Source organism: Malaclemys terrapin, chromosome 1 (genome assembly GCF_027887155.1).
Source record: "Malaclemys terrapin pileata isolate rMalTer1 chromosome 1, rMalTer1.hap1, whole genome shotgun sequence".
In the NCBI taxonomy this organism is placed as follows: Eukaryota; Metazoa; Chordata; order Testudines; family Emydidae; genus Malaclemys; species Malaclemys terrapin.
Window position 1 is genome coordinate 132,705,118 of NC_071505.1, and position 23,248 is coordinate 132,728,365.

Genomic DNA, 23,248 nt, shown 5'->3' on the forward strand with positions numbered 1-23,248 from the left:
AAATTGCTCTTTAGCTAGATTTGGTTTCTTCCCATCCCATTTCTACCACCAGCCTGTATTTACAGTGGACATTTCCATAACTGCACTTAGTGCCAAATTCTGCCCATCCTTATCTATCTAGGTATTTACCCATTACCAGTGTCTGAGTGTGTAATTAATTTATTCAGGGTGGAGTTATGTTAGCAGCATGCAAATACAGGATACATGAATCCTTTCTGTTGAATATGGACGTTAAATGCCTCATAATAGTTTGTTTATTTTGCATACCTTGTACATAATGACTTTCATCTCCAAAATGCACTACTTTAACAAGGGAATGTTCACACCACCATATGTGAAGTAGGTAGGGTTGCCAGGTGTCCGGTTTTTGACCGGAATGCCCGGTTGAAAAGGGACCCTGGCGGCTCTGGTCAGCACTGCCAATCAGGCTGTTAAAAGTCTGGTCAGTGGTGCTGAGGGGCTAAGGCAGGTTAATCCCTATCTGTCCTAGCACCGTGCTGCGCCCCGGAAGTGGCCAGCAGGTCCGGCCCCTAAGCAGGGGGGCCACGGGGCTCCGTGCACTGTCCCCACCCTAAGCATTGGCTCCTCACTCCCATTGGCCGGGAACCATGGACAATGGGAGCTGGGGGAGGCGGTGCCTGTGGGTGAGAGCAGTGCGCTGAGCCTCCTGTCCCTCCCCTCCTCCACCGGGTGCAGCATGGTGCCAGGACAGGTAGGGAGCCTGTCTTAGACCCACAGCACCACTGACTGGGAGTTGCGCCCCAACCCTAAGCCCCAACCCGCTGCCCCAGCCCAGAGCCCCCCCAACCCAGAGCCCCTTCCTGCACCCCAAACCCCTCATCCCTGGCCCCACCCCAAAGCCCGCACCCCCAGCTGGAGCCCTCACCCACTCTTGCACCTTAACTCCCCGCCCCATCTTGGAGACCCCTCCCACACCCTGAACCCCTCATTTCTGGCCCCACCCCAGAGCCCATGCCCCCAGTTAAAGCCCTCACCCCCTCCTGCACCCCAACCCCGTCTCAGCTCAGTGAAAGTGAGTGAGGGTGGGGGAGAGAAGTCACTGAGGGAGGGGGAATGTAGTAAGTGGGAGGGTGGGGCCTTGGGGAAGGGGCGGGACTAGGGTGTTCGGTTTTGTGCGGTGAGAACAGGGGTTCTCAAACTGGGGGTCGGGACCCCTCAGGGGGTTGCAAGGCTATTACATGGGGGGTCACGAACTGTCAGCCTCTACCCCACACCCCGCTTTGCTTCAGCATTTATAATGGTGTTAAATATATTAAAAAGTGTTTTTAATGTATAAGGGGGGGTCACACTCAGAGGCTTGCTATGTGAAAGGGGTCAGCAGTATAAAAGTATGAGAACCACTGGGTTAGAAAGTTGGCAACCCTAGAGGTAGGTGTGAAGGACTTGGAAGATGCCTGTCATATCTCATGAATGATCTATATCCTTGTTATGATATTGTTTGCTACATGGTTATAAGGGGCTAGATCCCAGGAAAGGCCCAGATAAAAGTTCCTCAGCAAAAGTTCCTCACCAAGAGCTATTAACTATGATGTTACCTCAGAGCAACCCAGTAAGTTAAATTTGGTCAAAACAGTTTATATATGAGAGACACAGGGACTGTGGAGAAGCAGACTGAACCCCAGCCCCAGAAGTGGGGGTGTTTGGGTAAGCCAGGCCTATCTAAGTTGTAGGTAAGACAGTTATGCATGTAGACTGTTGTGTCAAAATCCTTTTCTTGTTACGCTGTGTTACTGCTGTTAAGATTAAACAATTTTTTTGTGTTGAAAAGGCTGTTTCACATCGCTTTAGTGATATACTGGTCACAGCTTCCCAAGGGAAGAATTGCAGGCCTTGAACCCAGTCGGGCCTGCTGAGGAGTCAGTGGGTCTGCAGAGGCCTGTAATCTGGTACTCCTGTCAGAGTGGGGAAATTGTGAGATTCCACCACAAGGAGGTAAAGAAAAGGCACAGGGCCTGTCACTTGGAGAGGTTGCGCTCAGGCAGACATAGGGTATGTCTACACTGCAATTAAAAACCCATGGCTGGCCTGTGCTGGCTGGCCCATGCCAGCTGATCTAGGCTAAGGGGCTTGGGCGCAGGGGCTGTTTAATTGTGGTGTAGATGTTCAGGTTTGGGCTGGACCATGGGCTCTAGGACCCGGCAAAGTGGGAGGGTACTAGAGCTCAGGCTGCCACCCAAGCTGTAATGTCTACACCACAACTAAACAGCCCCTTAGCCTAAGCCCCATAATCCCAAACCAGCTGGAATGGGCCAGTCATGGGTGTCTGACTGCAGTGCAGACATACCCCTAGAGAAGGGTCAGAGGTACAGCTAACTGTCAACTGTGACAGTAGGTAAGTATTATTATCCATTTATAGATGGGAAGCTTGGACAGACAGATTAAATGATTTGCCCAAGATTGCAGAGGGAGAAATATTTAGGACCAGACTTAGAATGCAGGAGAGCCTGGATCCGTCTTTTACACAGACCACATGGGACAACATGAGATCTCTAATGACTCTCAGATCCAAACTGACAATTTCAACTCACCTGCATTTTGCAGATATCTTTCCCACCCATGTGAGAAAACCCTATCCTTGTTAGTTTTAGAGGTGAGTCTGAAAACGTCTCAGATGTCTGGGGTCTTTGTTCCCTCAAGAATACTATTCTGACTTACCGGATTGGAGCCGTTTCATCTTTGAGCGCATACCATTCTTTTGGTAATGGTTCATAGAGGCACCATAGTGCCCAGTCAAATCCATCTGCAAACACAGCATATTCAAGAAGTTCAAAGTCATCAAAGCGAATATTGTCAAATACTGGTGATATTATAACAGTACGATCTTCCTTGATTCGAGACAGAATAGGTTCAGCCCTAAGATAATGAACAAAAACATTATTTTCACCTTGCAGCAAGTATGAACCTGATGAACCAAAGTGCATGGCACCGTAATGCTGAAATGGGCAGCCCATTTCTTAGAATTGAGACCAAAGAGATGACTGAACCCTTGGCTCCTGTCTCAGCTCTACCAAATAATGACAGGTTGTGACGCATGGCCAGAAAGGGTTAAACATGCTGCAAATTAAACAACCCTCAAAAGACATGTGGGGAGATAATGTTTGTGTTTTTGTGTATTTACATATGTATGAGTAGGGTCAACAATGTAATCAACAGTCCCTGTCTATGTTGTATTCTGTTAATTCAGAAGATCAAAATAACATCCTGACATTTAAATGAATTGTAAACACGGGATATCTCTGTATTCATCTCTCTTTGAAATGCACTGTGAATGGTGGAGGAACAAGTAAATTGCCTTATGTTAATTCATATAGCTAAGTACTGGTGAGGGACCTCCTTCAAAGTCATCCTAATTACTTTTTGTTCCCAGAGGAACTCCAACTTGTCAAAAAGGACATGAAATTGTATAAAAGATCCTTGGGTTCTGATCCTGTTCATCTCGGATCTGCTTAAGGCTTCATACAGGGGAAACTTAGGCCATAAGGACTGAGATTCCAGTTCTAACGGGATCGCTCTGAAATATAAACATTGGACTATAACGGGGTCGGCAACCTCTGGCACGCGGCTCGCCAGGGTAAGCACCCTGGCTGACCGGGCCAGTTTATTTACTTGCTGACGCGGCAGGTTCGGCCGATTGCGGCCCCCACTGGCCGCGGTTCGCCGTCCCAGGCCAATGGGGGCGGCGGGAAGCGGCACGGGCGAGGGATGTGCTGGCCACAGCTTCCCGCCGCCCCCATTGGCCTGAGACAGTGAACCACGGCCAGTGGGGGCCGCGATCGGCCGAACCTGCTGAGTCAGCAAGTAAATAAACTGTCCCGGCCCGCCAGGGTAACGTGCCAGAGGTTGCCGACCCCTGGACTATAACCTACGGACTATTTCTGAAAGAACTCTTTGCAACTACAAAGCTCACCATCTCTGCTATGAATTAAAATCTTAAGAACTGAACTCATGTCTGTGTGTATATTGATCTTTTAACCATACTCTCTCTCTCTTGTTTTTTAATACATTTTTGTATAGTTAATAAGAATTGGCTGTATGCAATGTATTTGGGTAAGTTCTGAAACATTCATAAACCCGGGAGGTAATGTGTCCCATCCTTTGGGATTGGTAGAACCCTTTCTTTTATATGATGAGATAAGATTTTCAGAAATCATATTTAACGTAGGTACCGGGGTGGAAGTTTGAGGCTGGATCGCTTTAAGGAAACTGTGTTGTTTGAACTTCTGAGTAACCACTAAGGTATAAAGGAAGCTGTTTTATGCTGGCTTGGTAAATATAAGTACTGGAATGTTCACCAGCTTTTTGGGGATTGTCTGCCCCATTCTTTGCAGTTCACCCTAATTGAGTGACCACAGCTGGCCCCCACTGGGACCCCAGTCACACAGGTTTTCTGTACTACTAATCCATCTTTCTCTCTAGTAGCCTTATGCTTTCTCCCAGGCCATCCCAGCAGTTCATGCACCGTAACCATTGCTAATTACACTAGCCATAGTCACCTCTCTGTTACCTTACCTGTCTGTTATACCCCTATGTTGCCTCTCACCATAGATTTATATTGTAAACTGTTGGGGGCAGGGGCCTTCTTTTCATTGTGTATGCACAGCACCTATCACACTGGGGCTCTGATCCCTGACTGGGGCCTCTAGGTGCTATTGCAATAAAAATAACAACAACAAATGGGAGGAGTCCCTGGTTGTGCTATCTGTGATGAATAAGGCCATCATAGCCCGGGGTAGGGTGAGATTAGAGATGCAACACAGTCTCAGAGGTAAAACGCTGTCTGCTAGGGAAGTGAAACAATGTGAGGAGTGGTCAAGCACTGAACCCAACCAACCAGGATAGACATATGTTAGAGAGATATGGTACAGAAAGGGAGGGTAAATACACTGATCTAAACTGTATTATAAGTACCTGTTAACAGGGACCTTGTCTTGGTTCTCTTTGTAATGAGCCATGAACATCTATAATTCTATATGCAATCATTAATTGGTAATAATAATTAACAATGCTAAATAGACAATAGGTACACATTAGTTTGGTTTAACTCCTATTTAACAGTCGATGGATGCTATTGCTCTTTACAAGTACCTAGAAAGGAATAGACCAGGACGTTGGTATTTAAAGAAAACAATCTGCATACATTCTGATTGAGTGTCCTTTTGTATGTGTATGCACAAGAGAGACAATCTCCTGCCCACAAATACAGATACAAAGAAGCTGGGCGCTGCTTGCCTGCACTTCTCTAAACAGCCTATTCTGTTATTTGACTGCTTCCCTAATTTGAATGTGCCCAGTTCTTTTTCAAACCATGCATCCCTTCGCCAATCAAAAGTAAACATCCAGCTGGTGGCCTCTACTTGCCATACACAATCAGGGCTGACCTTCAGGGTGGGTGATGTGGGTGACTGCCCAGGGCACCATGGGCAGGGGGGCGCTGTGGCCCAGCTTGATGGAGGGAGTGGGCAGGTCAAACCGGTTCCCAGCTGGGGAAGGAGATGAAGTTGCAGGGGGTTCACCCAGGGCACCATTTCCCCTAAGGCCAGCCCTGTACACAATGGCATTGTTTGGTGAGGCAGAAGCAAAGCCATGCACCTCAGCTCCACAGTTAGACTCCTCCCTCCCAGAAAACAATTCCCTCATAATCTTACCAGCCAACATTCACTTCAATATGGGCATCCAAGATTGCGACAACATCGGCAGTAGACGCTTCCCAGCCAGAAATCCGAGCTTGTGTTAGGCCTTCTCTCTTCTGATGCCTCACAATTTTTAGCAATCCAGGATGTTTTGCATTATAATTTTTTATCTGTTCATCCAAATAGCCTTTTAGATCCTCTAAAAATAGTATGGCACATTTTAGTGTGGTTTTTTTTTCCAGTTAATGGAAATTGTTGAGATTGGGAAACAGAAAAGAGCAATTAGATAACAGCAATGAAGCTTCCATTACTTCTCTAGGGAGCCTATTCCTCAGCCTAAAATATCACTGTCAGGAAGTTTATCCCGATAATCAGTTTAAATGTTCACTTTGTTGGTTTCATCTCATAGCTATATCCCAGTACACCATGTGGTATTGGGAACGGTACCGTTAAGTGGCTTAGCCTCAAAGACAGGAAGCTTACTGGGAGCAGGGTGCCGCAGAACCCATGTTCTGTTATGCAGAGGCAATTGGGAACTGTGTCACTGAATACAGAGTTTCAGAGTAACAGCCGTGTTAGTCTGTATCCGCAAAAAGAAGAACAGGAGTACTTGTGGCACCTTAGAGACTAACAAATTTATTAGAGCATAAGCTTTCGTGGACTACAGAGGATCTCTTTCAAACACTTTGGGTTCAGAGCAATTCCTGAACATCACATGGCCCCAGGAGTAAATAGAAATTAAAGAAAATAACCTGGGTGGAAGATTGGAGCAGTTAAAAGCTTCACCAGAGCTAAAACTCTCTGGGCACATGGAAGTCAATCAGAAGAGAATTAAGAAGCACTTCACTGTGCATTTGCAAGCAATGAAGGCCTGTGAAAAGGAAAATAGAATGTAGCCTTATTTCTGACAATAGCAGGTTGTGATGCACTTGATGCATTCAACGGTTTTCAGTTCAGGCACATGGGACCAGCTATGAAGGTGCAGTAAAGAAATTTGAGGAGTTCTGCACTCCATGTAAAAATGAGACCTAGGGGAAAGATGTTTTTAACCTGAGGGTACAAAAAGAAAGTAAAACTATAAAGAGCTTGCAACTGAACTAACGCTGAAGAGACAATCTTGCAATTTTGGAGGCAGAAGCTCCCACCTAAGCCTCTAACAAAAGACCTGATTGTGGTTGACATCTGGGACAAAAAACGCAGAGAGAGAGAGACTACTGGGAAACACAGAATTAAACCTTGACTAAGCAACTGGAATTTTGCAAGCAAAGGAAGTCACCCAGTCCAGAATGAGGATGGACAGTGCTCTGATACTGTGGACATGATAGAGAATCCAAAATACCACACTATAATGTGGTGTTTCACCCCACACTTGTCCTGAAGGTTTAGCGGGGAGGGATAGCTCAGTGGTTTGAGCATTAGCCTACTAAACCCAGGGTTGTGAGATCCATCCTTGAGGGGGTCACTTAGGGATCTGGGGCAAAAATCAGTACTTGGTCCTGCTGGTAAAGGCAGGGGGCTGGACTCAATGACCTTGCAAGGTCCCTTCCACTATTCTAGGAAATAGGATATCTCAATTTTTTTTTTAAATGGAGGCCAGATAGGCCAGTTAACCTATTAAGTTTCAAGGTGAGGGAATTAAGGCTGAGAGGAAGGCCCTAGTTAGGGAAACATGACTTGTGCAGGAACAGGTGGGGCTTTCATATACCAGGGAACTGATAGCAGTAAAGGGCTGCAAGGAAGTAGTCTGCAGTCACTCCCTAGGAGAAGGGAGGTATATTTGGAGCTATAGAGTCAAGTAACCTATAGCTACTCCCTGGAAGGTGGGGCTGGCAAACCCAGGGAAAGAGGAAAAGCCAGAAAATAAGGAAAGGCTCAGGGAACAGGCAGTAATGTCCACGATGGAACAGTCCTTGGGTGCTGGCTAGAGGGTCCCTGGGCTGGAACCTGGAGCAGAGGGCAGGCCCGGGTACTGGGGAAATGTTATAAACCAGGCAGTGGAAAGCAGACTACCTGAAACAGTTCACTCTGGAAGAGTTTGATACCCTGGAAGGGGAAGACACATGTGACTTGAATGGAGGGCTAAGCCACGAAGACCAAGCATCTTGCCTCGCTGAGAGCAAGGAAGAGAAGGCAGTGAGCATGGCAAGAAGCAGAAAGGAGGCGTCAGACCTGGAATCAGCTTATCCCCAGAGCAGCCAGGAGGAGGCGCCACCTTTGGTGAGTGGACCCTGTGACACACACAAAAAGACACTTGAGGCAGAAAGGCACATGGCACTCAGAGTCAGAGTCCAGCAAAAACAGCACATGGAGCTGCACATGCTGTGACAACCAGCAACAGCCAAAACAGTGCCCAGCATGTGAGAAAAGAGGCAGGAACTGCAATAGATCACAAGAGTTTGCAAATGCCAGCAGATGGTGCATTGTGTGGACAAGGAGGACATTGACAGCACCACTAGCTCAGCTGAATTCTTCCTAGGAGTAATGGACAACATTGCAGCACAAGATTCTTGGCCTGCCAACCTGAAAGCAAATGGGACACTTATTAATTTTAAGTTGGATACTTTTGCACAAGCCATGTTGCCAGAAAGTGTTACTAGCACACACAAAAAAAGTCACAGGTATGAAAGATAAACAGGTAAAACACAGAAGTTCGCAGTGTTGTAGCCATGTCCAATCCAAGACATGAGAAATAAAGTAGGTAAGGTAATATTTTTTATTGGACCTACTTCTGTTTGTGGAAGGAATAAACTTTTGAGCTTATAAAACACAGGTCTTACAATGGTGAACTGATCCTCACTAGCAGAATATACAAGCTTGATGTATAGGTAAATAAACTGGAAGAGATACAGTATGCAATATTACCAGGGGAAAAAAGAACCTGTTATTGGGTAAAAACATGTCAAAGCCTTGGTCCCATCAAGAGGGTGCACTCACTGGAGAGACGAGGGACCAAAACAATTAAGGCAGAGTTTGAGGATGCCTCCTAGGGGATAGGAAAACTCTCAGCAGAGTACAGAATAGAACTGAAAGAGCCCAACCCATGCCACAATTCACACCCCTAGGAAACTTCTCATCACCCCACAGGCAGAGGCTAAAAAAGGAGCAGGGTAGGTTCATTGTTCTGGGGATCATAGAGCCAGTAGGAGCCACTGGAATGGGTACATTCGTTGGTAATGGTAGAGAAAAAGATGGACCCCTTCGCTTATGTATAGACCCAAAATAATTTTAAAATATATGTGAAAAGGGAACAGTTTCCACTACTTGCAAAGGGAGACATTTTTGGAGAGATGGCTGTTGTCAAATATTCTTCTATGCTTGACGTGTCAGCAGAATTCTATCAGGTTCCCTTAGAAAAACAGAGCACGTGATGAGTGCAGTCAACACTCGCTTTGGCAGACACTATATCTGTAGAATGCTATTTGGTTTGTATTTGATACCTGGAAAATACAACTTTTTGATGGTCTACATAATACTAAGGTTTGCATACATGACATTTTGATCTGGTGGAGGGAAAGTTGGTGTAAGATCTATAAAGAGATTTAAACATTTAACTGCCACTTTAAATCCAAAATTTAGATCCTCCAAACCCCTGCTCAGATGTCACCTAAGCCTATAGGTTCCTAAATTCCCAAGGCTCCTAAGTTTCTGCAAGTGAAATCCCCAAGATGCCTACATTTCTGACAATGGACACTTGCAAAGCCACTCAAGTCCCGATGCCACTGAGCTGCTCAGCACCTAAATCCCAATGGGATCCTCAAAATGGGCATTCCTACATCTATCCTGCCTGCAAAGCCCAATCCAACAGGAGTTCTCAGAAGTTACCTACTACACAAACCTGAGAAGGATGTCCCCTTATATCCTATATCCTAATGGTTAGAGCACTCATTGGACTTAATTCAGGTCTCCCACCTCCCAGGAGAGTGCCCTAATGACTGGGCTATAGGGTATTCTGGGATAGACCTGTCTCAATCTCGCCTGTTGAAGGTGTGTATAAAATACTTAAATATTAATTGGGCCAGGAAGAGAGTAACAATGACTCTATAGCCTAGCGGCTCGGTCACCCACCTGTGAGACCCAGATTCCAATGACTAAGAATTTCATACAAAAAGAAACAGCTTCAACAGGACTGACAGAGAGAGAGAGACCTACCTCAGAAAACAAACAAGGAAGGGATACAATGATTCCTTGGAACAGTGAACAATATAGGGAAATTTGTCCTTAATCTATCTGATCAAGCCAGCACACTGAGAACATTGTTGTGCATAGATGTCCAATGGACACAGGATGCAAATCTTAATAAAGAGTTTGAGAAACTGAAGGCATTCATTAAAGAGGCCCCAGTCCTGAGGTAATAGAACATAAGCACAAAACTAAGTTGTCCGCAGACACCTCCAAGGAGAGTAAGAGTGCAGTCTTCCTACAGCAGTATGGTCAAAATTGGAGACCAGTGGCTTGGGTGTCATGAGCACTTACAAAAACTGAGTATCAGTACACCCAAATAGAGAAAGAGGCTTTGACTTTAATCCATGAGTGTGAAATGTTTCATGTCTTTATTTATGGGACACGGGTGTTAGCTGAAACTGACCATATACCACTTATTGCCATTACCAAAAGGGGCCTGGCAAACAACTCCCTGAGAATACAGAGATTGCTTTTTTCAGCTACAAATGTCTGATTTGTAAATTCAGTACAAAAGTGGGAGAGATTTGGTCTCTGCAGACACACACACTCTAGAGCATTTGACAGAAAAATGCAGTGGAGCAAGTCCAGAGCAAGACATTGTATAGGTCAGTCTGATTTTTAAAAAAAACAACCCCGGCCAATCTCACATGAAATGTGGATTGTGATTGCCAGAGCTACTGCTCAGTATGAGACCCTACAGAAAATAGTTAAGGCTATTGGAACAGAATGGCTGGGACAACATGTTCCCAGTCCCTTTCACTGATTCAGGGGAAGTTTTCAGTCCTAGACAGGATTATGAAGCTGTTACAGAAAAATAAGTTTAAAAGGATACATGATGGTCTGTTAAGGATTGAAAAAATCTAAGAGAAGGGTGAGACACAATTTATACTGGCCTCAAATGAACAGCAATATTCAGGAATCTGTGTAGGCTTGTTGCATACGCCAAAAATACAGGCCAAGTCAAGCAAAAGAGCCATGTTGGTAGCACAAGAAAAACTAGCCCCCTGGAGCACAGTAAGCATAGATTTGTTTATGTTGACTGGAAAAAACTATGTATTTGTCCTAGATTATTTCTCTCACTTCCCAGAGAGATATTCCACTTACTGGAAGATATTACAGCTAAACAGGTGTTTGTCAGGCATTACTATATTAGATATACCATGTCTAGCAAAAATAGATTTGACAATGAGCTGCAGTTCAGTGAGCATGAGTTTAGGTAATTTCCAGTGCAGTTTGGGTTTAGACATGTAAGGACAAGTCCTCATTATCCCCAATCCAATGGGTTGGTGGAAAATGATGTTAAAATAATAAAACAGCTACTGAAAAAGGCTGCAGAGTCAGACTCAGTACTTTGCACTGTTAAAACATGGTTTGTCACCTGCAAGGAGCACCCAAAAGCAAATGAAGATGTCATGGCAATCAGGGGAGGTCCCGGATGACTGGGAAAAGGCTAATGTAGTGCCCATCTTTAAAAAAGGGAAGAAGGAGGATCCGGGGAACTACAGGCCAGTCAGCCTCACCTCAGTGCCTGGAGAAATCATGGAGCAGGTCCTCAAGGAATCAATTCTGAAGCACTTAGAGGAGAGGAAAGTGATCAGGAACAGTCAGAATGGATTCACCAAGGGCAAGTCATGCCTGACTAACCTAATTGCCTTCTATGAGGAGATAACTGGCTCTGTGGATGAGGGGAAAGCAGTGGATGTGTTATTACTTGACGTTAGCAAAGCTTTTGATACGGTCTCCCACAGTATTCTTGCCACCAAGTTAAAGAAGTATGGGCTGGATGAATGGACTATAAGGTGGATAGAAAGCTGGCTAGATTGTCGGGCTCAACGGGTAGTGATCAAGGGCTCGATGTCTAGTTGGCAGCCAGTTTCAAGTGGAGTGCCCCAGGGGTCGGTCCTGGGGCTGGTTTTGTTCAATATCTTCATTAATGATCTGGAAGATGGCGTGGACTACACTCTCAGCAAGTTTGCAAATGACACTAAACTGGGAGGAGTGGTAGATATGCTGGAGGGTAGGGATAGGATACAAAGGGACCTAGACAAATTAGAGGATTGGGCCAAAAGAAACCTGATGAGGTTCAACAAGGATAAGTGCAGAGTCCTGCACTTAGGATGGAAGAATCCCATGCACTGTTACAGACTAGGGACCGAATGGCTAGGAGGCAGTTCTGCAGAAAAGGACCTAGGGGTTGCAGTGGACGAGAAGCTGGATATGAGTCAACTGTGTGCCCTTGTTGCCAAAAAGGCTAATGGCATTTTGGGCTGTATAAGTAGGGGCATTGCCAGGAGATCGAGGGATGTGAGCATTCCCCTCTATTCAACATTGGTGAGGCCTCATCTGGAGTACTGTGTCCAGTTTTAGGCCCCACACTACAAGAAGGATGTGGAAAAATTGGAAAGAGTCCAGCGGAGGGCAACAAAAATGATTAGGGGGCTGAAGCACATGACTCATGAGGAGAGGCTGAGGGAACTGGGATTGTTTAGTCTGCAGAAGAGAAGAATGAGGGGGGATTTGATAGCTGCTTTCAACTACTTGAAAGGGGGTTCCAAAGAGGATGGATCTAGGTTGTTCTCAATGGTACCTGTTGATAGAACAAGGAGTGATGGTCTCAAGTTGCAGTTGGGGAGGTTTAGGTTGGATATTAGGAAAATCTTTTTCACTAGGAGGGTGGTGAAGCACTGGAATGGGTTACCTAGGGAGGTGGTGGAATCTCCTTCCTTAGAGGTTTTTAAGGTCAGGCTTGACAAAGCCCTGGCTGGGATGATTTAGTTGGGAATTGCCCCTGCTTTGAGCAGGGGGTTGGACTAGATGACCTCCTGAGGTCCCTTCCAACCTGATATTCTATGATTCTATGCCTTAACTGTGTCACTTACCATTTGAGCTGTAATCATCTACCAGGACAATTTCTTTCAGCAAATGAGAAGGCGTTCGGTTAATTATACTGGTAATTGCACGTAAGATGATCGACATTGCCTCATTGAAGAATATGAGAACGACACTAAGTGTCGGGAGGTCGTGGGGATATTTTTTCACTTTACAGCTGCAAGAGAGTGAGAAGAATATTAGCAGGATTCCTGAAAAGACCCAATAGAGAAGCAGCCAAGTGAAGGGAGCATCTTCATATTCAGGGCAAAGCAGGAAATAGTTTGTTCTGAACACTGGCTACGCATGAAAAAGAGCATTGAGGGCCTGATTCTGTGTAAAGGAGCTTTCACATAACTGAGAACCAGGCCCTTGCCTTTGCAAAGATCTTGCCCCTCCACAGAAAGGCAAGTATTCTTTGCCAGAGGAAAATGTGAGTGTTTAAACACAGCCATGTGAATTTCAGTGAAATCTAAAAGGCTGATCTTATCTCTGTTGGAGTAGATTCAGAGTAATTCCATTTTACTTTAATTCTACATTTCTTCTTAAGTGATTGCACAAATCCCACTTAGGTATGCATGCGCCAGGTGGACTTGAGCGACAAGTTGGGATGAAGCATGGGCCCTGCACTTCCTCCTGCCTCCAACAAAGGGTATAAAGGGCAGAGTCATCTTGATCCTCCCACATTGCCTTCTCACCACTATTTTTCAGCTTTAAGGTTTCCTTAATATTAGATTTTAGCATGGAAGTTTATGTAGCTCAATAGCCTCTTCTTATTTGTCTCCTTTCCACCAACAATTGTCTTAGGCAAAACATTTTCAAAGCTGGGTCCCTACAATTAGGCACCTACATCCATATTTAGCCACTTAGGTAAAAGAGGTCTGATTTAGTCAGAGGTGCCAAGCCAGCAGGGCCTGCGGGTGCTCAGCCCTGATGAACTCAGGCCACTCGCTGTCTACCTATGCATTTAGGCCCCTAAGCTTGAAAATGTTAGCCTTAGGCTGGGGTTTTTCAAAGGAGCCTAAAGAAATCAGGCACATAAATCCCATTGATGAACGAACAGAATGCTGGGAATAATTAAGAAAGGGATAGATAATAGGACAGAAAATATCATGTTGACTCTATATAAATCCATGGTATGCCCACAGCTTGAATAGTGTGTGCAGATGTGGTCGCCCCATCTAAAAAAAGATATGTTGGAATTGGAAAAAGTTCAGAAAAGGGCAACAAAAATTATTAGGGGTATGGAAAGGCCTCCGTATGAGGAGAGATTAATAAGACTGGGACTTTTCAGCTTGGAAAAGAGACAGCTAAGGGGAGATATGATTGAGGTCTATAAAATCATGACTGGTGTAGAGAAAGTAGATAAGGCAGTGTTGTTTACTACTTCTCATAACACAAGATCTAGGGGGGTCACGAAATGAAATTAATAGGCTGCAGGTTTAAAACAAATAAAAGGAAGTATTTCTTCACACAATGCACAGTCAACCTGTGGAACTCCTTGCCAGAGGATGTTGTGAAGGCCAAGATCATAACAGGGTTCAAAAAAGAACTAGATAAATTCATGGTGGATAGGTCCATCAATGGCTATTAGCCAGGATGGGCAGGAATGGTGTCCCTAGCCTCTGTTTGCCAGAAGCTGGGAATGAGTGACAGAGGATGGATCACTTGATGATTACCTGTTCTGTTCATTCCCTCTGGGGCACCTGGCACTGGCCACTGTCAGAAGACAGGATACTGAGCTAGATGGACCTTTGGTCTGACCCAGTAGGGCCATTCTTATGTTCTTATTCTCTGGGATTTGGGCAGCTAACTCCCACAGACATCTTTGAAAATCCCAGCCCTAGTTTTTCCTCTCTGTATATGGAAATTTGCAAATGCAAGATACCTCTTTAGGCCTTTGGCCATTTTTGTTGCCTTTTTCTGGTGCTTTCTGTGTTTGTTGCATTTTTTAACCTTGATACAGTATTCAAAGTTAGGACTGACCCATGGTTTATATAATGGCATGAAAATACATAACTCATTATTCCCTGGCCCTTTCTTAGAAAGCTAGTGGCTTATACATTTTTTCGGTTGTTGCTGCACATTAAAAGGTAAGTCTATGCTGCATGCTTCTTTCGGCAGCATGGGGAAGGCTCTCTGCAGTGGGGAAGGGCTCCAGCATCAGGGAGCTGCGGGAGCCTTTCCTCACTGCTGCAGTTATTCCCAGGGAACACTGGCAACGGAGAGGAAGTGGGAAAAGGTCCCACCACCTTCTGCCTGCCAGAGCCTTTCCCCACCTCATGGAAAGATTACAGCAGCAGGGAAAGGCTCTGGCAGGCTCAATCTTTCCCCGCTGCCTCCTCTGCCTTTCACTGAGACATGTAGTACACACCGCAGCATGGACACAGCCTGCTTTTCACTGCAGTGCGTAGCTTAGGGTTGCCAAGTGTCCTGTTTTCTACTGGAACGCCCGGTCGAGAAGGGACCCTGACAACTCCAGTCAGCACTGCTGACCGGGCCGTAAAAAGTCTGGTTGGTGGGACTGGCAGGCTCCCTACCTGGCTCCTTGCAGCTCCCCGGAAGCAGTGACATGTCCCTCAGCTTCTAGGCAGAGGGATGGCCAGGAGGGTTCTGCACGCCACCCCCACCCTGAGCACCAGCTTTGCGGCTCCCATTGGCCTGGAACTGCAACCTGCGGGCGGAGGCGGTGAGCACACAAAGCCACTTGGCCGCACCTCCACCTAGGATTCAGAGGGACATGTCACTGCTTCCAGGGAGCCCTCCGAGGTAAGCGCCACCCGGAGCCCACACCCCACACCCCCTCCTGTATCCCAACCCCATCCCAGGCCTGAGCCCCTTCCTGCACCCTAAACTCCTCGTCCCTGGTCCCACACCAGAACCTGCATCCCCAGCCGGAGTCCTCACCCCCTCCAACACCCCAGCCCTCTGCCCCAGGCCAGAGCCCCCTCCTGCAACCAAACTCCCTCCCAAAACCTGCAACCTGCACCCTCTCCTGCACCCCAACCCCCTGCCCCTGCCCAGAGCCCCCTCCTACGTGAATAACGTAGCTGAAGTTTGAAGTACCTTAGTTCGAACTTACCTCGGTCCAGACGCGGCAGGCAGGCTCCCCCGTCGACTTCGCGGTACTCCTCTCGCCGAGCTGGAGTACCGCAGTCGACGGCGAGCACTTCCGGGTTCGACTTATCTCGTCCAGACAAGACGCGATAAGTTGAACCCAGAAGTTCGATTTGCTTGCCGCCGAACTACCAGGTAGTGTAGACCTACTCTTAAATTATCCAGCATCTACTATATATGGCCCATCGTCTGTTCTTAGATATGCCAGTGTAAATTCAGATTAACTCTATTGGGCTCAAAATAGTTACTCCAGATTTGCACTGATGTAACTGAAACAAGAATCTGGCCCTATCAATTTATACAATGCTCCTCAGGGACTGGGATGTCCACTGTAGGTGTTAAGCGTATATACTGTGACTTTAAGAGCAGAGCATGTGTTAGAGAAAAGAGGATTGGGCTAGGAAGATGGGTTGGAAGCATTCCAGAGTCAGCTTCACTAGATACACAGCTAGGCGCACACTGCTCTCCTTTGGCTTATGTAATCCTATTTTAGTTCTACTAAAGCCTTACTTCTAAAAGACCAGACTGTGCCTCCTTCTTCTAAATCCACAAGCCAACACATTTAACTTTATAAGCAAACCTGGCAACTGACAATCTTCTCCCTCATAAAACAGAGCATTATCTGATTCCTCTATATCCTTGAAGCTGGCACCATGTAAGATGCTCACCTACAATACAACAGAACGCCTCGTTCCTTATACTGTTTACACATTCTTTGTTCCATTACTTTTTGGGGGAAAGATTCCAGTTGCTTGCTCTACCCACTACAGCTGGCACCATCTACTTCTCAGGATACAAATCTTTCCCAGCTGGCCAAAGCGGTGAAGTAATAGAATTACAATGAATGAGAAGGGTTGGGTGGGTAGCTGGAGGATTTCCTAACCAGATAAGAATGAATTTATCATTTTTCCTCAGGTCCACATGACCAGTTTGCAGAGAGATTAATCATTTCTTTTCTTTTTTGCTGCTGTTCAGTATTGTTTTGTTTTGGCCCATTATTGAGGTAGGAACTGAGTGTCAACATTTTCATTCAGCTCTGAATATGAACTCTCCCAAAGTTCAAGAGAGTTGGTTCTGAGTCACCTTTAAAACAGCCCTTTTGCAGCTTCAGGAACCTCTGGGGAGCAAATCAGAGGAGAGTCAGAAGTTCTCAGATATTATGGTGAGGGGGGACACCTCCATAGATTGATACATCTTATTCTGATTCCAGTTACACTTGTGTAAATCAGGAGTAATGCTGCTGAAGTCAATGAACGTACACTTAATGCTGATCAAAAAACTGGAACATTTTTCACAAAACAGTTTGCAAATAATGGGTCCCTGGTTTTCATTTAAAAAAAAAATCAAAATTTGTTGACCAGCTCTAGTTACAGGTATAGACAAGTGATGTTTATGACTGGAGCATCACGTCTATGAGCTTGAACAGTGCACTAGGGAAAGAGAGAAAGCACTCAAGAGGCTTGTAGCACACTGCCAGTGATAAGTCCTGAATTACTGTTTTTTAGCCAGACTTTTGTCCTGACTCCTAACATGTATTGCCACATGATCAGTCTCTCCGTCTTCATAAATCTCAGCTCCCAGCTCAACCTGCCATTTATCATAACGCTTCCATAGGATACTGGGCTTACTGTCCCCTACCATTAATAATACCTAGGTAGTTACATAGACCTTTTTATCCAAGCACATTACACAGAGATGTATGTATCAATATTCCTTTTTTTTTTTTTTTCAGATGGAAAAAGTGAAGAACAGAACAGTTGAGTGAATTGCACAATGTCCCACAATGAATCACTGGCATGGAATTCACATCTCCTAACAGCCCCGCAGTGCCCTCTCCTTTTGACTACACTGTCTGCTGTGTATAAACACAATACAGCTTCCTTGTCCTTTCTAGCTTTCTTCTTCCTTGAGCAGGCCCTGTGTACAGGGGACAATTTCACTCTTGGTGCTCAAGTGGAGCTTAAACATAGCATAGGCCTTTTGAATGTTGCTTTTATTTTTCCCCTATGCTAGCATGTATCATTGTTAACAAGATCCTATTTTATTTAAAACTTCCCCATTATATCTTTTACATATGTCTCCTATAAGCTCTGACCTCCTGACTTGCATTTTGTGTGTGCAGAGAATTACCCACTGCTCTTTGTAAAATACAGAAAGTGAATAGGAAAAAAACAACACATCAAACTAAATGCAGCACAAATCCAGATCTGCTCATGGATCCCTTATAACCTTCCATTCCAAATCAGCTTGGGGCCTTGGATAGCACCTCTTTACATTCATACATCTGCCTATGAATGTGTACAGGGTTATACTGCACCTGGGATATCTGGTGTCTGGAATAGGCCGATCCAGGGGCAGACGGTCACTGAGATAAACATTATACCCATATTTAGTGAATAGATCCTGAGCTGTGGTTTGTTGCTCTTCTGTTAAATCTGCACCCCAGCGCTTGAACAGATGTGAATCTGGAAACAGCTTTCTGTGCACAACCTTCTTTTCCATCTTGTCTTCCTCCTTTGCTTTCTCAGCCTGGTGCATTTCACCCTTTGACTCCTCTGGCAGCTTTATGTCATCTTCTTTCTGTTTCATTCTTTCATTATGAGAGGGCTTTTTCATGGAATTTGCTGCTTAAAAATAAAGTGTGTTTAGGGTCTAATGACAAGAGAGAATAATGTGTAATAAAGATAATGGGCCAGATTCTCCTCACACAGGTTTAAATCAGGAATAAATCAATGCAGTTACAATTACCATGAAACTGGCATGAGAGGAGAATCAGTTTCTAGCTTCTTTATAAAAAGGAATCTGTAAAGGCAGGATTCCAAAAGTTAGTCCTAACAATATCAATATTGTTGGTCAAATTCTGCTCACTACAAAAAATAATTTCCCCTCTGTTGATACTCACCCCTTCTTGTCAACTGTTGGGAATGGGCCACATCGACCCTAATTGAATTGGCCTCATTAGCACTGACCCCCCACTTGGTAAGGCATCTCCCATCTTTTCATGTGCTGTATATTTATACCTGGCTACTGTATTTTTCACTCAATGCATCTGATGAGGTGGGTTTTAGCCCACGAAAGCTTATGCCCAAATAAATTTGTTAGTCTCTAAGGTGCCACAAGGACGCCTCGTTGTTTTGCTGATACAGACTCACACAGCTACCCCTAGGAAACCATTCTTCTCTCAGTTTCCCTGGTGTAAATAAAGAGAAACTCCATTGAAATCAATGGAGAGATGCAGAAAGAAAACCAGTGTACAAGTGATATTAGAAACAGGACTCAAGGAGTTCAGTAGAGTTTGTTCTGATACACCTGCGGGCAAACTACGACCCGCGGGCAAACTACGACCCGCAGGCTGGTCCTGCCTGGCCCTCAAGCTCCTGGCCCGGGAGGCTAGCCCCCAGCCCCTCCCCTGCTGTTCCCCCTCCCCCGCAGCCTCAGCTCGCCCCGCCGCCGGCGCAATGCTCTGGGCAGCGGGGCTGTGAGCTCCTGGGGCAGCGCAGCTGCAGATCCCGGCCTGACCCGGTGCTCTGTGCTGCGTGGTGGTGGCGGTGCGGCTGTAGCGTCACCAGCCACCGGTGCTCCAGGCAGCATGGTAAGGGGGTAGGGAGCGGGGGGGGGGGGGTTGGATAGAGGGCAGGGGAGTTTGGGGTGGTGGTCAGGGGACGGGGGTGTGGATGGTGGTCAGGGGGGAAACGGGGTTGAATGGGGGCAGAGGTCCTGGGGGGCAGTCAGGAAGGAGGGGGAGTTGGATGGGGCAGCAGGGGACAGGGAGAAGGGGTGGTTGGATGGGGCAGGGGTCCCGGGGGGGCCGACAGAAATGAGAGAAGGGGTTGGATGGGGCGGCGGAGGTCTGGGGGCAGTTAGGGGACAGGGAACGCGGGGGGTTGCATGGGGCAGGAGTCCCGGGGGGTGCAGATAGGAGGTGGGGGCCAGGCCACGACCCCCTCCCCTCACCGGCCCTCCATACAATTTACGAACCTGATGCAGCCCTCAGCCCAAAAGGTTTGCCCGCCCCTGTGATACACTGAAGTAACTAAGATCAGCATCTGGCCATATCTGAACCATGTTGCTTATGCAATATGGGCTATGAGAGTAGTTCTAAGCATAAAGCACAAACGACCTCTCCACCCTATCTCCATTACATGACTGCTTAATAATATCTCCCTTGCCTAGATAAACTTCTGGGGGAACTGACAAATTAGGCTGTATCAAAAAGGCAGGGAATTCACAATAACTGTCTATAGGTATATATCTCAGATATTTATATTTATTTTTGAACTTCGCTAAGCAGAAGTGCCATCAGTGTGTGCAGGGTTGTTGTTACACATTAACTTTTTAATATTAACATTTTAACTTTATTTCTCCTGATGATTATTTTATTGGATCGTAAATTCCTGTATTTATTTCAAAAGGAAAAATGTCCCTTAAAGACTTGTATGCCACAGAGCCCTTGTAAGAGAGATTTTGCCTTTTGATTTAGAATAACAAAAGCAGTGTCTTTTTCAAATACCGAACCGAACACAACTGTTACTTTTCAGATATTAAAAGCAATTGGCATAGATATGTAAAGCAGCAAGTGCCCAGGTGAATTACAGTCATACTCTGTCACTAAGGGTGGTGTGGTCATTGGGCTGGGATACTTATTACTAGAGTTAGAGAAGTGAACCCACATAGTCTGAGCCAATTCCAGGGCTTCCTAAGAGACATTTGAAAGGGCTGCTTTCATCTCTGGCTGATCACTGTGCTGTATATCCTTGCTCTGTATCCCCTTTCCCTGGTACTCACAAGCCTATCTAATGGCAGAGTAAGTCTAGACCAGGGGTTCTCACAACAAATGTTTTGATGGCCTCAGAGTGCGGCTACCAACTCTTGCTGGTGGCCGCTCTGACAATTTTTCCTAAAATACATAATTAACTTTAGGGGGAAACAGATAAATATTGTCCAAATCATTGTAATTTATTTATGTACGGAAGGCAGTGGGACGTAGCACTCCCCATTCAGCACACATGGACTTTGCTCCTATTCTTGTGCTCGGAGCATGTCACAGAGTAGAAGCCCCTCTTCCTGCCGGGGAGCTGCCAAGCCCTGCAACAGCCCAGAGCCGCTGAGCTGTTGTAAAGAGTGAGTGTGGCCCCATGTGGGGGAAACGCCAACCCATCTCACTGTCCCTGCTGCCCATGGACGTTGAATGAAACCCGCCCTGGGGAAGGTGGGCTGGGAACTCACTGTCCGCCTGCAGAGTCCCAGACTCCCCGTGCCATGGCCAGGCAGGAGTGGGGGAGCTGCCCTGGGGAACACCCTGGTGACCAAACACAATAGCCACTGACAAGAGTCACCTCCAGCACTGCGCACACTGGCAAGTGTGACTCCAGAGGCGCTGCCCAGAGCCCCCAAGGAGGCTGTGCATTCCGCAGGGTGCCGATCCCTCCTGGCCGCATTTGAGGAACGCTGCTCTAGACAACATGTTGATTCTAAAACCATGGCAGCTGGCAGTGCCTTGGCTGCACTATCCCTCCCACCACTGATACCAGTCTGGTGGAACAGAAAAGGCCTAGCGAGGATGGGGGAAAAAATCCTAATGACAGCACGGACTGAAGGCCTGATACTGCAGCACATATCTGGGTGATTTCAGTGGGACAACTCACTTGAGTAAAGCTGAAGGACTACACCCATTTGTCACTAGGCTGGGTTTCTCCCCAGCTCCAAAGTCTTTCGCAAGGAGGTTTATTTCCTTAACAGAGGTTATCAAACAGTCTTTGCTTATTTCTTAGACTCTAGCTTCAGGTCCAGGGGTCTCTGGCATCCCTGCTCATAAGAACATAAGAAAGGCCGTACCGGGTCAGACCAAAGGTCCATCTAGCCCAGTATCCTGTCTACCGACAGTGGCCAATGCCAGGTGCCCCAGAGGGAGTGAACCTAACAGGCAATGATCAAGTGATCTCTCTCCTGCCATCCATCTCCACCCTCTGACAGAGGCTAGGGACACCATTCCTTACCCATCCTGGCTATTAGCCATTAATGGACTTAACCACCATGAATTTATCCAGTTCTCTTTTAAACTCTGTTATAGTCCTAGCCTTCACAACCTCCTCAGGCAAGGAGTTCCACAAGTTGACTGTGCGCTGCGTGAAGAAGAACTTCCTTTTATCTGTTTTAAACCTGCTGCCTATTAATTTCATTGGTGACCCCTAGTTCTTGTATTATGGGAATAAGTAAATAACTTTTCCTTATCCACTTTCTCCACATCACTCATGATTTTATATACCTCTATCATATCCTCCCTTAGTCTCCTCTTTTCCAAGCTGACGAGTCCTAGCCTCTTTAATCTCTCCTCATATGGGACCCGTTCCAAACCCTTAATCATTTTAGTTACCCTTTTCTGAACCTTTTCTAGTGCCAGTATATCTTTTTTGAGATGAGGAGACCATATCTGTACGCAGTAATCGAGATGAGGGCGTACCATCGATTTATATAAGGGCAATAATATATTCTCAGGCTTATTCTCTATCCCCTTTTTAATGATTCGTAACATCCTGTTTGCTTTTTTGACCGCCTCTGCACACTGCACGGACATTTTCAGAGAACTATCCACAATGACTCTTTTTCCTGACTTGTTGTAGCTAAATTAGCCCCCATCCTATTGTATGTATAGTTGGGGTTATTTTTTCTAATGTGCATTGCTTTACATTTATCCACATTACATTTCATTTGCCATTCTGTTGCCCAATCACTTAGTTTTGTGAGATCTTTTTGAAGTTCTTCACAGTCTGCTTTGGACTTAGCTATTTTTAGCAGTTTAGTATCATCTGCAAACTTTGAAACCTCACTGTTTACCCCTTTCTCCAGATCATTTATGAATAAGTTGAATAGGATCAGTCCGAGGACTGACCCTTGGGGAACACCACTAGTTACCCCTCTCCATTCTGAGAATTTACCATTAATTCCTACCCTTTATTCCCTGTCTTTTAACCAGTTCTCAATGCATGAAAGGACCTTCCCTTTTATCCCATGGCAGCTTAATTTACATAAGAGCCTTTGGTGAGGGACCTTGTCAAAGGCTTTCTGGAAATCTAAGTACACTATGTCCACTGGATCCCCCTTGTCCACATGTTTGTTGACCCCTTCAAAGAATTCTAATAGATTAGTAAGACACGATTTCCCTTTACAGAAACCATGCTGATTATTGCTCAACAGTTTATGTTTTTCTATGCGTCGGATAATTTTATTCTTAACTATTGTTTCGACTAATTTGCCCGGTACAGAAGTTAGACTTACCGGTCTGTAATTGCCGGGATCACCTCTAGAGCCCTTTTTAAATATTGACGTTACATTAGCTAACTTCCAGTCATTGGGTACAGAAGCCGATTTAAAGGACAGGTTACAAACCTTAGTTACAGTTCCGCAACTTCACATTAGAGTTCTTTCAGAAC

At 45.8% G+C, this 23,248-nt stretch overlaps 1 protein-coding gene across 2 annotated transcripts in view; it reads right to left on the reverse strand.

Moving 5' to 3' along the window:
• Window positions 1-23,248, reverse strand: part of GALNT8 (polypeptide N-acetylgalactosaminyltransferase 8) — a 40,607-nt gene that overhangs the window by 12,225 nt on the left and 5,134 nt on the right. The window contains exons 2-5 of one of the 2 annotated variants that reach the window (XM_054039184.1): window positions 18,136-18,442; window positions 12,713-12,879; window positions 5,667-5,850; window positions 2,677-2,874 (exon numbers count right to left, since the gene is read on the reverse strand). In XM_054039184.1, the coding sequence (XP_053895159.1) occupies window positions 2,677-2,874; window positions 5,667-5,850; window positions 12,713-12,879; window positions 18,136-18,442 (856 nt within the window). Of the gene's footprint in view, window positions 1-2,676; window positions 2,875-5,666; window positions 5,851-12,712; window positions 12,880-18,135; window positions 18,446-23,248 lie in introns of both variants that reach the window. The other variant, XM_054039175.1, reaches the window with a different exon arrangement.